The following is a 14,367-nucleotide window of genomic DNA, read 5'->3' as shown; positions in this document are numbered from 1 at the left end:
TGGACCAGACAATCCAGACATTGATATCATGAGCATCGATCCACGCAATTGTGATCAATGAAATGCTTCCACCAAGTCAGCGAGCCAGACCAGCCGATCCGTTAATCGATAAGATATCGATGCTCATGTTGTCAATCACTGGATTGTCTTGCCCAAACTTATTTACAGACTGCCGTCATATAGCTGTAATATTGCTGAGTGAAGCGTTAAACAACACACAAACAAAACAACCGGGGGAAAGTGGGGGAATGGGAAGAAACCGTAGAAGCATCGTGTCTTGCTAGAATGTGTAGTTTCAATCTTATTACGCCATCAACACGCTGGACTGACCGACATCCTTGTGTTGCCCTAGTAATGAAAGCAACCATATACTCACGCATTTCCCAGACACCTTGTTTTTATTAATTTAGGATTGACATTTAGCAGCGTTTAAAACATCACAGGCGTCAATATCTCCTCCCCTAGAAACTGTCAGTACTGTTTGTTTGGCTTATCGAATATGAAAACCGATATTACTCCTGTCTGTACAGCTGACATACGGTTCTCGCGAGATATCAGTTAAGTTATAACGGTTGTGGAGGGCCACGTTCTCCAAAGACCTCTTAACTCCACCGCTGTCGTAACACCCTTACCTTAAAATAGACGTACTAACATGTTCACGTATTTGTGACATTAAGTTGATTGTGCCGAAAGCTAATCGTAATTATTACAACATAAAAATTAAAGAAAGAAAAATACATTGATGCTAAATCTGATAGAGCACCTCTGTAAAGGTCAAAACTATTTGTTGGTCGAATCGATAACAATGCTAAACTGTTAACAATATGATCCCATCCCACAGACAACCTTCTGCGGGTTCAGGCATTTAAAGACAATATACCTACCTGTATAGGTCAGTATGGCCCGTGAAGATCCGGGGTAGAATAGGTCTTCAGGAACCCCTGTTTGCCGTAAAAGGTGACTATGCTTGTCGTAAGAGACAAACTGGATCGGGTGGTCAGGCTCGCTTGACTTGCTTGATGCATGTCATTGATCACAATTGCGTGGATCGTTGCTCATGATATTAATCACTGGATTGTCTGGTCCAGACTCGATTATATACAGGCCGCCGTCATATAGCTGGAATATTGCTGAGTGCGGCGTTAAACAACAAACAACCAACCAGTACCTCTATGGTATGGTATGTGATTATCAGCATTAGAAGCCACACGCCGCGCCACTCCGGGACGATTCCCGCCATTCATCCAGAACCAGACCTTTGGGTCACCTCGTGATGTCCCGGGGGTAGTTGTGGTGCTGTCTAACTGTGGAGAAGTAGTGTTGTGTATACAGCGACGACAATGCTGTGTGCGGAGTGAGCATGTGCGCGTGGTTTGACCGACGACACAGAGGCAATCATCTGATAACAGGAGCGAGACGACGGTTTTGTTATATGACAGCAATAACACTGCTGGGGCTGCAGGGATGGTTTCACTAATTAAAGCCATGTTGAGAATCGAACCCGAATCGGCAGCATGTCGATCCACGATGCTACTCAACCACTCCCCTAGCAGAATGTATAGGTCAAATGAGTATGCGTTTTGTTATAAAAACAAACAAAACGTGCATCCATGTTGACTGATGCCAGGCCCCAGAGCGAAGATGGCTTTTCGGCTGTATGGGTAATGATAGCTAATGTTATTTGACGCATCTGGTAGAAGTTTTGTTCCGACCTGGTTTGGATCGAAGTTTCAATTATTAAACCATTATGATGACGTCATGTACGGAAACCTTTTAGGGTCATTTGTTTTGGATTTTTTTTTTTGAAATTACAAGACCGCCGTCAAATAGCTGGTATATTGCTGTGTGCAGCATTAAACAACAAACAAACAAACAAACAAACGAGTAAACATTCCAGCCAAGTAAAACTGAAACAACTGTAGGTCACTCTGCAGAATTATAGAGAATTTAAATATAAATTATATGTTGAAAAAATCACTCGATTTTGTATTAAAATAAACTCACCTCTTCAATAGTTCTCATGAATTCTCCGTTACTTATACTATATCAATTGTCGGACGAAATATCTATTATCCCTATATTGTAATCCTCATGACATTTTAGAATACAAAGAATGGTGTGTCTTCTATTTCGCTGAACGTTTATAATGACCCTGTATTAAGGTTTAATATCCCTGGCGCCCATGTCTTCCACACTCCTGTAGGAGAGAAACGTCGGTCTCGAAGTGTTGGTTTGTTACATAAGAACACGTGCGGGGTCGATACTGCAGGCCGTGTGTTGTATCAGGTGGAAGGAGCCAGCTGCAGATGTTGTTGTACATCACACAACACCTGGCGAGTTGACACCTTGACTAGCATTATAGTGTTAAAGGGCATCTCCTGGGAAATTAACGGTTTTCTTATCAAAATGGTTACTTCATCGTTAATTGCTTTTTTTAATATCTAATTCGCTCTGATATGTTTCTGTGACATGGGTTGGGGTTGAGGGGTGTGGTGAGGGGTTGAGGAATGTGTTGAGGGGTTGGAGGTGTGTTGAGGGGTTTAGGAATGTGTTGAGGTGTGTGTTGAGGGGCTGAGGTGTGTGGTGTTTGTTTCTTTGCTTGTTTGTTGTTTAACGCCGCAGTCAGCAATATTCCAGCTATATGACGGCGGTCTGTAAATAATCGAGTCTGGACCAGACAATCCAGTGATTAATATCATGAGCATCGATCCACGTAATTGGGATCGATGCATTGCATCAACCAAGTCAGCGAGGATGTCGGATAGTACAAGCGTAGGAGTATAATACTGCTATTTCGCAGTTAGGTTTAACCAAGTTGGACAAATATGTCAAGTTGGATAATTAGATCAAGTTAAATAAGTTTGTTTACCTCACTCGGAATGAACAATAGGAACGACTGTATTCATCTTCAGGAAACATCAGACTTTGCAATGTGCTACTAATGGATGTTTTAACTTTTTTTTCCTTTCTTGGAATAAGTAGAAAGTTAAGACCGTTTCAAGCCGTGTCTTAAAACCGTTTAATGTTTGTTGGAGCCGGGGGGATGCCATCTCCTGACGACTTGTTTCTGTCCACTGTTAATCTATATTCATGGAACCACGATCTAGGTGTTAGCGTTCCGTAATGTGCTGAAAACATAGCTCGCCTTGTACAGCAGCCTGCTTTAGAATGTGACGTCATTAAATCTGATGCTTAACAATGGACAGAGTACCAAACACAAAGAAAAATCCCCCTCGTCTTTACAACGACGTCATGAACGGCATCAGCACCAAGTGGCTGTGAAGGTGTGATGTTATTGCTGACATTGTATGAACTAGTTATCTGGGTTAAAATGAACTGCTTCATCTGTATTTCAGTGTTATCGGGCCTCATGACACCGCGGCCTCCGTGCCTCTTGGTTACTTTGATGTTTTACCAATACGTGTCTACGAAAATTAATCTTCTCATGGTCCATATCTATGGAATAGTGTAAGGAGCATTCTCGCGTTCTTGCTGTCTCGACCTTTGGAAACAAGCAATAAATGCCAAAGTGCAAGAATGCGAGATCGGGAGAATGTCTCACACAGTATTCCATACATATCGTATGTACTCGTACATTGATGCCGTGACCGTCACATTTCGGATTCTAGTGTTATTTCTTGAGGAAATTATTATGTGCGTGCCGATATTCCATTTTTATTGAGTGCGTCATGTGGCGATATTACTGGGTGCCGTGTCAGGCAAGAATATTACTGGAATTTGGCGTCAGGCAAGCATCTTACTGGGTGTGACGTCAGGCAAGCATATTACTGGATGCGGTGTCAGGCAAGCATATTACTGGGAGTGACGTCAGGCAAGAATATTACTGGGTGTGACGTCAGGCAAGCATATTACTGGATGCGGTGTCAGGCAAGCATATTACTGGGAGTGACGTCAGGCAAGAATATTACTGGGTGCGGTGTCAGGCAAGAATATTACTGGGTGCGGTGTCAGGCAAGCATATTACTGGGTGTGGCGTCAGGCAAGAATATTACTGGGTGCGGTGTCAGGCAAGCATATTACTGGGTGTGGCGTCAGGCAAGAATATTACTGGGAGTGACGTCAGGCAAGAATATTACTGGGGGTGACGTCAGGCAAGAATATTACTGGGTGCGGTGTCAGGCAAGAATATTACTGGGTGTGACGTCAGGCAAGCATATTACTGGATGTGGCGTCAGGCAAGAATATTACTGGGTGCGGTGTCAGGCAAGCATATCACTGGGAGTGACGACAGGCAAGAATATTACTGGGTGCGGTGACAGGCAAGATTATTACTGGGAGTGACGTCAGGCAAGAATATTACTGGGTGTGGCGTCAGGCAAGAATATTACTGGGTGTGGCGTCAGGCAAGAATATTACTGGGTGTGGCGTCAGGCAAGAATATTACTGGGTGTGGCGTCAGGCAAGAATATTACTGGGTGCGGTGTCAGGCAAGAATATTACTGGGTGCGGTGTCAGGCCAGAATATTACTGGCGGTATTACTGGCAAGTACGGATACAAGACATGCTTAAGTCTTTTGGCGAACATCTGGTGTCATCACTGATCTTCAGTGATCCATTTATATAACTATCATCAGTATTTTTCCTTCTACGCTCAGTGAAATCAGTTTCGGCAAATAATCGAGACTGGTTATTCTCCAGAGTTGCCGTTATATAGATCTGGTACTTGGACACTATACCTCGGGCAAAATGTAGTCGGTCTCAAACAGGACACATCCACCAAACACAGAGGTATAATGTGTATGCATATGATGACGTCTCCCTTTTGTATTGCATGCGATGGTTTCTGTCCGTATGAATTCCAATCTGAAAGCCTTTGCTTCTCTGTGACCAATGTGCATCCTTGGTTCAGAATCTGTCCTGAGTGTTGTACATCTCACAACATGGAGCCGTGCAAGAATGTACCGCCTGGACGTATTGTATTGACCTTACCTTTCCATAGCAACTGAACTATAGCCCACACTCTGGGCAAGGAACCTCTTTCCTCTATCAAGCATAATTTCGCTTGTGTTTCAGTGCGGAGCGGCGATTTTGACATCAGTAAGCATAAAGCATGGAGTAACTGCATTTTGACGGTTTCTCTCTCAAATCTCTCCTTTGTACACGGTGTCATTTTCAGCTTTTAACTGTACTGTTGAGTATAGCACAACTTTCTAATGTATGGTGCTCTGAAGGGCCCATAAAGCGAGACTCCGGTCAGAGCACCACCATTGTCTACATGAAGGTGTACATTTCCTACGTATCTCCGTTTTTATCTTCATATCTTCTTGAATGTAGTGTTACTCTTATATATTCCTATATATCTTAATGAATTTTTAGCTTTTATTTGTTTTTATTTCGTGAACATTTATCCCGGAAAGATCGGATACATGTGTAATGTTTGTCTTTGTATTTTCTCTCGAATGTCCACGTCGAAATAAACATGTTTCTAATAGTTCTGGATTTCATGCACAATTTGCACAGTGTTATGTCTGTTTAAAGGTATGTGTGTCTTCTGGAATTTTCAAGCGTGAAAAATTAATGCTTAATCTTTAGTAATTATCATTTTATTAGAATTTGGATATTCCTATTTTTCAATCCAATGTCATATCAGCATCAAAGAAGAGAAAATAGGAATGCCCTTGTCTTTTGTAATATCGTGCATCGAATGTATTTATTTTCAGTTCTCAATGTATTTTCAAAGTTGCTGATGTTACATGTTAAACAATGTTTAGAAGTGTTTACCATTTAGAATTATTTCGTACTTTCGCTAGAAATATTGTTGCGTTGTATTTTACAACTACAATTCTTGCTGCTACAAACATATACTTCAAGTAAGACCGATGGGGATGCAGACGTTAAGGTATGGGATGTTTCCAGGCCAACGCATAGCGGTATCCGTACTATAAAGTTACGCAAGCTGAATAACTACAGGAAGGTGGTCAAATGCGTATTTTGGTAACCCAAAGGCGTGGATCATCGTTCCTCAATGGTTTGTCAGCCGCCAGGGAGCTATAACATGTTCCTATGTGTCTTCGTAACCGTTCGTTGTGCACGCTAGAAACCTATGATCGTGGTTTCGAATCCCGGTTCGACCCGATTATGTTTCTTGGTTTGACAGCACCATCCTTTAGCTCGTGGGTTTCATCAAAGCGGTAAGCGTCTGAGACCTGCATTACTTCGGGCTTTCCGCTCACATTAAGATGACACGCCGTGATATAACTGGAATACAGTTCAAAGCGGCGTTAAACCAAACCCTACTTCGTAACCTGAGTGCGTGAATCGTTGCTGACCATTGATGTGTCCTGTGATATAATAACGCCCTGATATAGCTTGAAGATGTTTCCCAGCGGTAGTTGAAGACCTCGTGACGCGAATGCGAGGTCGCTTCTCGTCCAAGGTTTGTCTGGCTCAGGCTAATATGTAGGACATTGTGTGGGGCTGGTGATGTAACCGTCGTCGTCCACGTCGTGTTGCAGTGTCGAAGCGGGAGCACCGGCTGCATAAGGCGGCCAGGGACAACGAGGTCGAGATCATTCGGAAGCTCACCAAGGAGCGGGTGGACCTGAACTGCAGGAACAACGTATGTCCGTTATCTACATCAAAGTCTTTGTGTCAGGTTGCCATGGTGATAGGGATGGAAGATGCAGTAGAATCTACCTATAGGGACCGACTATTTGAACGACTGGTTCGATACACCTTTCAGAGGCCAACAACTCTTGTCTCGAACAAGTGACCGAAAAGTGTTTTGTAAAAAATCCTACTACCTGATTTTCAGTTGTTTCACCACTATTTTGCCTTTTACGCCCAATGGAATCTGTTGCGGTAGAAACTCGAGACTCATTATTCTCTGGCGTTGTAGTTAAATATTTACACAAGTAAAGATCAGTGTAGCGTGAGCCTAAGATGAGCCTCAGTTGGACCACGATAATGAAGTAGGAGTTTCACTTATTGGCATTTTACTTTAAAATAATAAGACTATGTCGGCTTAGCGGTCGGGTAGCCTAGTGGTTAGGTGCGTTAGCTCCTCACGCCGACATGGGTACAATGTGTGAATATTGCCGTGATATTGCTGGAATATTGCTAAAAGCGACGTAAAACCAAATTCACTCACTCACTTCGTCGGCTTTAGAGCATGCACCTATATAATGTAGAATCGGTCCTTCATACTGGAGTCTGACTGGTCTTTGAATATTTGTATCCATCATTAATAACCATGGAACGTGTTCTACAGAACTGAATATGACCTTGTATATGCGTGGTGCCATGTTTTAGTTGGACCGGACTCCTCTTCACTGGGCCGCGGCTAACGGAAATGTTGAATCCGCTGAAGCTATCATAGAGGGCGGGGCCGATCTGGAGAGTAAAGACAAGGTATGGTATCTAGTAAAGACAAGGTACGGTCTCTAGTAAAGACAAGGTATGGTGTCTAGTAAAGACAAGGCATGGTATCTAGTAAAGACAAGGTATGATCTCTAGTAAAGACAAGGTATGGTATCTAGTAAAGACAAGGTATGATCTCTTTATTAAAGACAAGGTATGGTGTCTCGTAAAGACAAGGCATGGTATCTAGTAAAGACAAGGTATGATCTATAGTAAAGACAAGGTATGGTGTCTCGTAAAGACAAGGCATGATATCTAGTAAAGACAAGGTATGGTATCTAGTAAAGACAAGGTTTCGTATCTAGTGAGACAAGGTATGGTCTCTGGTTAGGACACGGTATGGTCTCTAGTAAAAACAAGGTATGGTCTCTAGTAAAGACAAGGTATGGTGTCTCGTAAAGACAAGGCATGGTATCTAGTAAAGACAAGGTATGGTCTCTAGTAAAGACAATGTATGGTGTCTCGTAAAGACAAGGCATGGTATCTAGTAAAGACAAGGTATGGTCTCTAGTAAGGACAAGGTATGGTATCCAGTAAAGACAAGGCATGATATCTAATAAAGACAATGTATAGTCTCTAGTTAAGACATGGTATGGTCTCTATGTTCAGTAAAGACGAGGTATGGGGTATATATTTAGTAAAGACTAGGTATGTTCTCTAGTAAACACAAGACGTGGTCCCTATGTTCAGTAAAGACAATGTATAGTCTTCATATTTAGTAAAGACGAGGTATGGTCTCTGTGTTTAGTTTTAGCAAGGGTAAAGTCTATATGTTTAGTAAAGTCAATGTATGGTCTCTATGTTTAGTTATAGCAAGGGTAAAGTCTTTATGTTCAGTGAAGACAATGCATGGTCTCTATGTTTATTAAAGACAAGGTATGGTCTATATCTTTAGTTAAAGACAGGGTGTGGTCTCTATGTTTAGTAAACTCAAGGTGGTGGTCTCCATGTTTAGTTAAAGACAGGGCATAGTATCTATGTATATTTAAGACAGGGTATAGTCTCTATGTTCAAGTACGATGTAGTTGGTGAAAGGTCTGAACCATATTTACGATGATTCCACTTAATCAATTTGTGAAGATCATGGATTGTGCAACTGATGAGCTGCCTGTATTCGGCAATTCATTTATAATGCATGTTGCTTTTGCCCGTAGTAGGGTAGTTATTGATAATCCACGTTGATGATGTGCCTGCATATGTGTGCTGGTGGTGGCCCGTAGTACGGTCTTCATATATATGAGTGTGATGGTGGTTGCCCGAAGTAGGATCATCATATGTATGTGTGCTGGGGGTGGCCCGTAGTACGGTCTTCATATATATGAGTGTGATGGTGGTTGCCCGAAGTAGGATCATCATATGTATGTGTGTTGATGGTGGCCCGTAGTACGGTCTTCATATATATGAGTGTGATGGTGGTTGCCCGAAGTAGGGTCATCATATGTATGTGTGTTGATGGTGGCCCGTAGTACGGCCTTCATATATATGAGTGTGATGGTGGTTGCCCGAAGTAGGATCATCATATGTATGTGTGTTGATGGTGGCCCGTAGTACGGTCTTCATATATATGAGTGTGATGGTGGTTGCCCGAAGTAGGATCAACATATGTATGTGTGTTGATGGTGGCCCGTAGTACGGTCTTCATATATATGAGTGTGATGGTGGTTGCCCGAAGTAGGGTCATCATATGTATGTGTGTTGATGGTGGCCCGTAGTACGGTCTTCATATATATGAGTGTGATGGTGGTTGCCCGAAGTAGGATCATCATATGTATGTGTGTTGATGGTGGCCCGTAGTACGGTCTTCATATATATGAGTGTGATGGTGGTTGCCCGAAGTAGGATCATCATATGTATGTGTGTTGATGGTGGCCCGTAGTACGGTCTTCATATATATGAGTGTGATGGTGGTTGCCCGAAGTAGGGTCATCATATGTATGTGTGTTGATGGTGGCCCGTAGTACGGTCTTCATATATATGAGTGTGATGGTGGTTGCCCGAAGTAGGATCATCATATGTATGTGTGTTGATGGTGGCCCGTAGTACGGTCTTCATATATATGAGTGTGATGGTGGTTGCCCGAAGTAGGGTCATCATATGTATGTGTGTTGATGGTGGCCCGTAGTACGGTCTTCATATATATGAGTGTGATGGTGGTTGCCCGAAGTAGGATCATCATATGTATGTGTGTTGATGGTGGCCCGTAGTACGGTCTTCATATATATGAGTGTGATGGTGGTTGCCCGAAGTAGGGTCATCTTATGTATTTGTGTTGATGGTGGCCCGTAGTACGGTCTTCATATATATGAGTGTGATGGTGGTTGCCCGAAGTAGGATCATCATATGTATGTGTGTTGATGGTGGCCCGTAGTACGGTCTTCATATATATGAGTGTGATGGTGGTTGCCCGAAGTAGGATCATCATATGTATGTGTGTTAATGGTGGCCCGTAGTACGGTCTTCATATATATGAGTGTGATGGTGGTTGCCCGAAGTAGGGTCATCTTATGTATTTGTGTTGATGGTGGCCCGTAGTACGGTCTTCATATATATGAGTGTGATGGTGGTTGCCCGAAGTAGGGTCATCATATGTATGTGTGTTGATGGTGGCCCGTAGTACGGTCTTCATATATATGAGTGTGATGGTGGTTGCCCGAAGTAGGGTCATCATATGTATGTGTGTTGATGGTGGCCCGTAGTACGGTCTTCATATATATGAGTGTGATGGTGGTTGCCCGAAGTAGGGTCATCATATGTATGTGTGTTGATGTTGGCCCGTAGTACGGTCTTCATATATATGAGTGTTGGTGTCGGGTATCATATATATGTGTGGTGGTGGTTGCCCGAAGTTCGGCTATCATATATAATGCACTCTGATGGTAAAAATAGAAGCACGTGTATGACACTATTTGTCTGTTTCAGTACGGGATGAGAGCGGTGCTGTGGGCGGCTTGGTTTGGACACCTGCCAGTATTAAAATGCCTTCTTAACGCTGGTGCTACCCCACACTGTCAGAACAAGGTGAGCGGAATATGCCTGATCATGTGGCAACCCCATACAGCATCTTAATATGGAATCGGTTTTCGAGCATTACTGCTGGTGGTTCTCAAGTGAACAGCTATCAGATAAATGGTCAGAGTTCTAATAGCTGCATAGTATCTAGAATTTGTCAGTTTTGTGAGCACTGCAGAAAATGAAATCCTGATTTGTTCGTTCATCTCCCGGAGGCAAGAGCGTCCACAAGCCTTTTTATCAAAGTCGTTCCTGTGCTAAATATGATTGGGCCATCCGCACATATCGTTAGTCCAATCAGAGAACGTTTCATAAACTCAACATCCACGACTGGTACACCTTCGTATGAAAGTGATATACCCCTGGGATGTGTCTTTTTCATCTTTTAAACCCCCAAACGATTGCCTATGTTTTGTGTCAGGGATGAAATCGCGAATGTTTTCTTTGCCTGATCGACTTGGCCGTCGCCATCTTTGTGAAGCTATACAAGGGGCACAACTCGTGATCTACGCGAGGTGGCGCCAGGGTCGAGCCAAGAAACGTGGCCTTGATGTGGCAAGGGTAGAAACTAGGGTTAGATATAGGGTAGTGGACACGCTTGCCTCGGGAAGATGATGTTCGTTGTAAAACGGAAAACAGTTCACAGATAAGTATTATATACCTTATGCGAATATGCAGAAATGCGGCTTTGTTAATGTCATGTTACAATGTAGTATATCACAAAAAATGTCAACATACATATTGCATGGTGTGGACCTAAGAAGTTCCCAATATGTTACTTGATAATGTCATATACACCCATGACCGTATAACATGTGCTGTAGGTCCATGACATGAGCATCTTCAACGTCTACATGTCCATGTGTTAATATTCCAGCAAGGTCTACATGTCCGTGTGTTAATGTTCCAGCAAGGTCTACATGTCCATGTGTTAATATTCCAGCAAGGTCTACATGTCCGTGTGTTAATGTTCCAGCAAGGTCTACATGTCCATGTGTGAATATTCCAGCAAGGTCTAAATGTCCATGTGCTAATATTCAGGCAAGGTCTACATGTTCATGTGTTAATATTCCAGCAAGGTCTACATGTCCATGTGCTAATATTCCAGCAAGGTCTACATGTCCATGTGTTAATGTTCCAGCAAGGTCTACATGTCCATGTGTGAATATTCCAGCAAGGTCTAAATGTCCATGTGCTAATATTCAAGCAAGGTCTACATGTTCATGTGTTAATATTCCAGCAAGGTCTACATGTCCATGTGCTAATATTCCAGCAAGGTCTACATGTCCATGTGCTAATATTCCAGCAAGGTCTACATGTCCATGTGTGAATATTCCAGCAAGGTCTACATGCCCGTGTGTTAATATTCCTGCAAGGTCTACATGTCCATGTGCTAATATTCCAGCAAGGTCTAAATGTCCATGTGTGAATATTCCAGCAAGGTCTACATGCCCGTGTGTTAATAATCCAGCAAGGTCTACATGTCCATGTGTGAATATTCCAGCAAGGTCTACATGTCCATGTGTTAATATTCCAGCAAGGTCTACATGTTCATGTGCTAATATTCCAGCAAGGTCTACATGCCCGTGTGTTAATATTCCTGCAAGGTCTACATGTCCATGTGCTAATATTCCAGCAAGGTCTAAATGTCCATGTGTGAATATTCCAGCAAGGTCTACATGCCCGTGTGTTAATAATCCAGCAAGGTCTACATGTCCATGTGCTAATATTCCAGCAAGGTCTACATGTCCATGTGTTAATATTCCAGCAAGGTCTACATGTCCATGTGTGAATGTTCCAGCAAGGTCTACATGCCCGTGTGTTAATATTCCAGCAAGGTCTACATGTCCATGTGTTAATATTCCAGCAAGGTCTACATGTCCATGTGTTAATATTCCAGCAAGGTCTACATGTCCATGTGTTAATGTTCCAGCAAGGTCTACATGTCCATGTGTGAATATTCCAGCAAGGTCTAAATGTCCATGTGCTAATATTCAAGCAAGGTCTACATGTTCATGTGTTAATATTCCAGCAAGGTCTACATGTCCATGTGCTAATATTCCAGCAAGGTCTACATGTCCATGTGTGAATATTCCAGCAAGGTCTACATGCCCATGTGCTAATATTCCAGCAAGGTCTACATGTCCATGTGTGAATATTCCAGCAAGGTCTACATGCCCGTGTGTTAATATTCCTGCAAGGTCTACATGTCCATGTGCTAATATTCCAGCAAGGTCTAAATGTCCATGTGTGAATATTCCAGCAAGGTCTACATGCCCGTATGTTAATAATCCAGCAAGGTCTACATGTCCATGTGTGAATATTCCAGCAAGGTCTACATGTCCATGTGCTAATATTCCAGCAAGGTCTACATGTTCATGTGCTAATATTCCAGCAAGGTCTACATGCCCGTGTGTTAATATTCCTGCAAGGTCTACATGTCCATGTGCTCATATTCCAGCAAGGTCTAAATGTCCATGTGTGAATATTCCAGCAAGGTCTACATGCCCGTGTGTTAATAATCCAGCAAGGTCTACATTTCCATGTGTTAATATTCCAGCAAGGTCTACATGTCCATGTGTTAATATTCCAGCAAGGTCTACATGTCCATGTGTTAATATTCCAGCAAGGTCTACATGTCCGTGTGTTAATATTCCAGCAAGGTCTACATGCCCGTGTGTTAATAATCAAGCAAGGTCTACATGTCCATGTGTTAATATTCCAGCAAGGTCTACATGCCCATGTGTTAATATTCCAGCAATGTCTACATGTCCATGTGTTAATATTCCAGCAAAGTCTACATGCCCGTGTGTTAATATTCCAGCAAGGTCTACATGCCCGTGTGTTAATAGTCCAGCAAGGTCTACATGCCCGTGTGTTAATATTCCAGCAAGGTCTAAATGTCCATGTGTGAATGTTCCAGCAAGGTCTACATGTCCGTGTGTGAATATTCCAGCAAGGTCTAAATGTCCATGTGTGAATGTTCCAGCAAGGTCTACATGTCCATGTGTTAATATTCCAGCAAGGTCTACATGTCCATGTGCTTATATTCCAGCAAGGTCTACATGTTCATGTGTGAATGTTCCAGCAAGGTCTACATGTTCATGTGTTAATATTCCAGCAAGGTCTAAATGTCCATGTGTGAATATTCCAGCAAGGTCTACATGTCCATGTGTTAATATTCCAGCAAGGTCTACATGTCCATGTGCTAATATTCCAGCAAGGTCTACATGTCCATGTGCTAATATTCCAGCAAGGTCTAAATGTCCATGTGTGAATGTTCCAGCAAGGTCTACATGCCCGTGTGTTAATAATCCAGCAAGGTCTACATGTCCATGTGTTAATATTCCAGCAAGGTCTACATGCCCGTGTGTTAATATTCCAGCAAGGTCTACATGCCCGTGTGTTAATATTCCAGCAAGGTCTAAATGTCCATGTGTGAATGTTCCAGCAAGGTTTACATGTCCGTGTGTGAATATTCCAGCAAGGTCTAAATGTTCATGTGTGAATGTTCCAGCAAGGTCTACATGTCCGTGTGTTAATATTCCAGCAAGGTCTACATGTCCATGTGCTAATATTCCAGCAAGGTCTACATGTTCATGTGTGAATGTTCCAGCAAGGTCTACATGCCCGTGTGTTAATATTCCAGCAAGGTCTAAATGTCCATGTGTGAATGTTCCAGCAAGGTCTACATGTTCATGTGTTAATATTCCAGCAAGGTCTACATGTCCATGTGCTCATATTCCAGCAAGGTCTACATGTTCATGTGCTAATATTCCAGCAAGGTCTACATGTTCATGTGTTAATATTCCAGCAAGGTCTACATGTCCATGTGCTAATATTCCAGCAAGGTCTACATGTTCATGTGCTAATATTCCAGCAAGGTCTACATGTTCATGTGTGAATGTTCCAGCAAGGTCTACATGTCCGTGTGCTAATATTCCAGCAAGGTCTACATGTTCATGTGCTAATATTCCA

At 42.6% G+C, this 14,367-nt stretch overlaps 1 protein-coding gene across 6 annotated transcripts in view; it reads left to right on the top strand.

The window, feature by feature from the left end:
• The window catches only part of LOC124114090 (ankyrin repeat and death domain-containing protein 1A-like), a 65,195-nt gene that overhangs the window by 36,524 nt on the left and 14,304 nt on the right, over positions 1–14,367 (top strand). For 3 of the 6 annotated variants that reach the window (XM_048394400.1, XM_048394410.1, XM_048394418.1), the window contains exons 3-6: positions 5,035–5,058; positions 6,477–6,580; positions 7,273–7,371; positions 10,300–10,398. In XM_048394400.1, coding sequence (XP_048250357.1) covers positions 5,035–5,058; positions 6,477–6,580; positions 7,273–7,371; positions 10,300–10,398 — 326 coding nt within the window. The remainder of the gene's footprint in view (positions 1–5,034; positions 5,059–6,476; positions 6,581–7,272; positions 7,372–10,299; positions 10,399–14,367) is intronic. The other 3 variants (XM_048394402.1, XM_048394411.1, XM_048394422.1) reach the window with 1 other exon arrangement.

Source organism: Haliotis rufescens, unplaced genomic scaffold, assembly GCF_023055435.1.
Source record: "Haliotis rufescens isolate VD_foot unplaced genomic scaffold, xgHalRufe1.0.p SCAF_1, whole genome shotgun sequence".
Lineage (NCBI taxonomy): Eukaryota > Metazoa > Mollusca > Gastropoda > Lepetellida > Haliotidae > Haliotis > Haliotis rufescens.
This window is presented reverse-complemented; position numbering and strand designations above follow the sequence as displayed.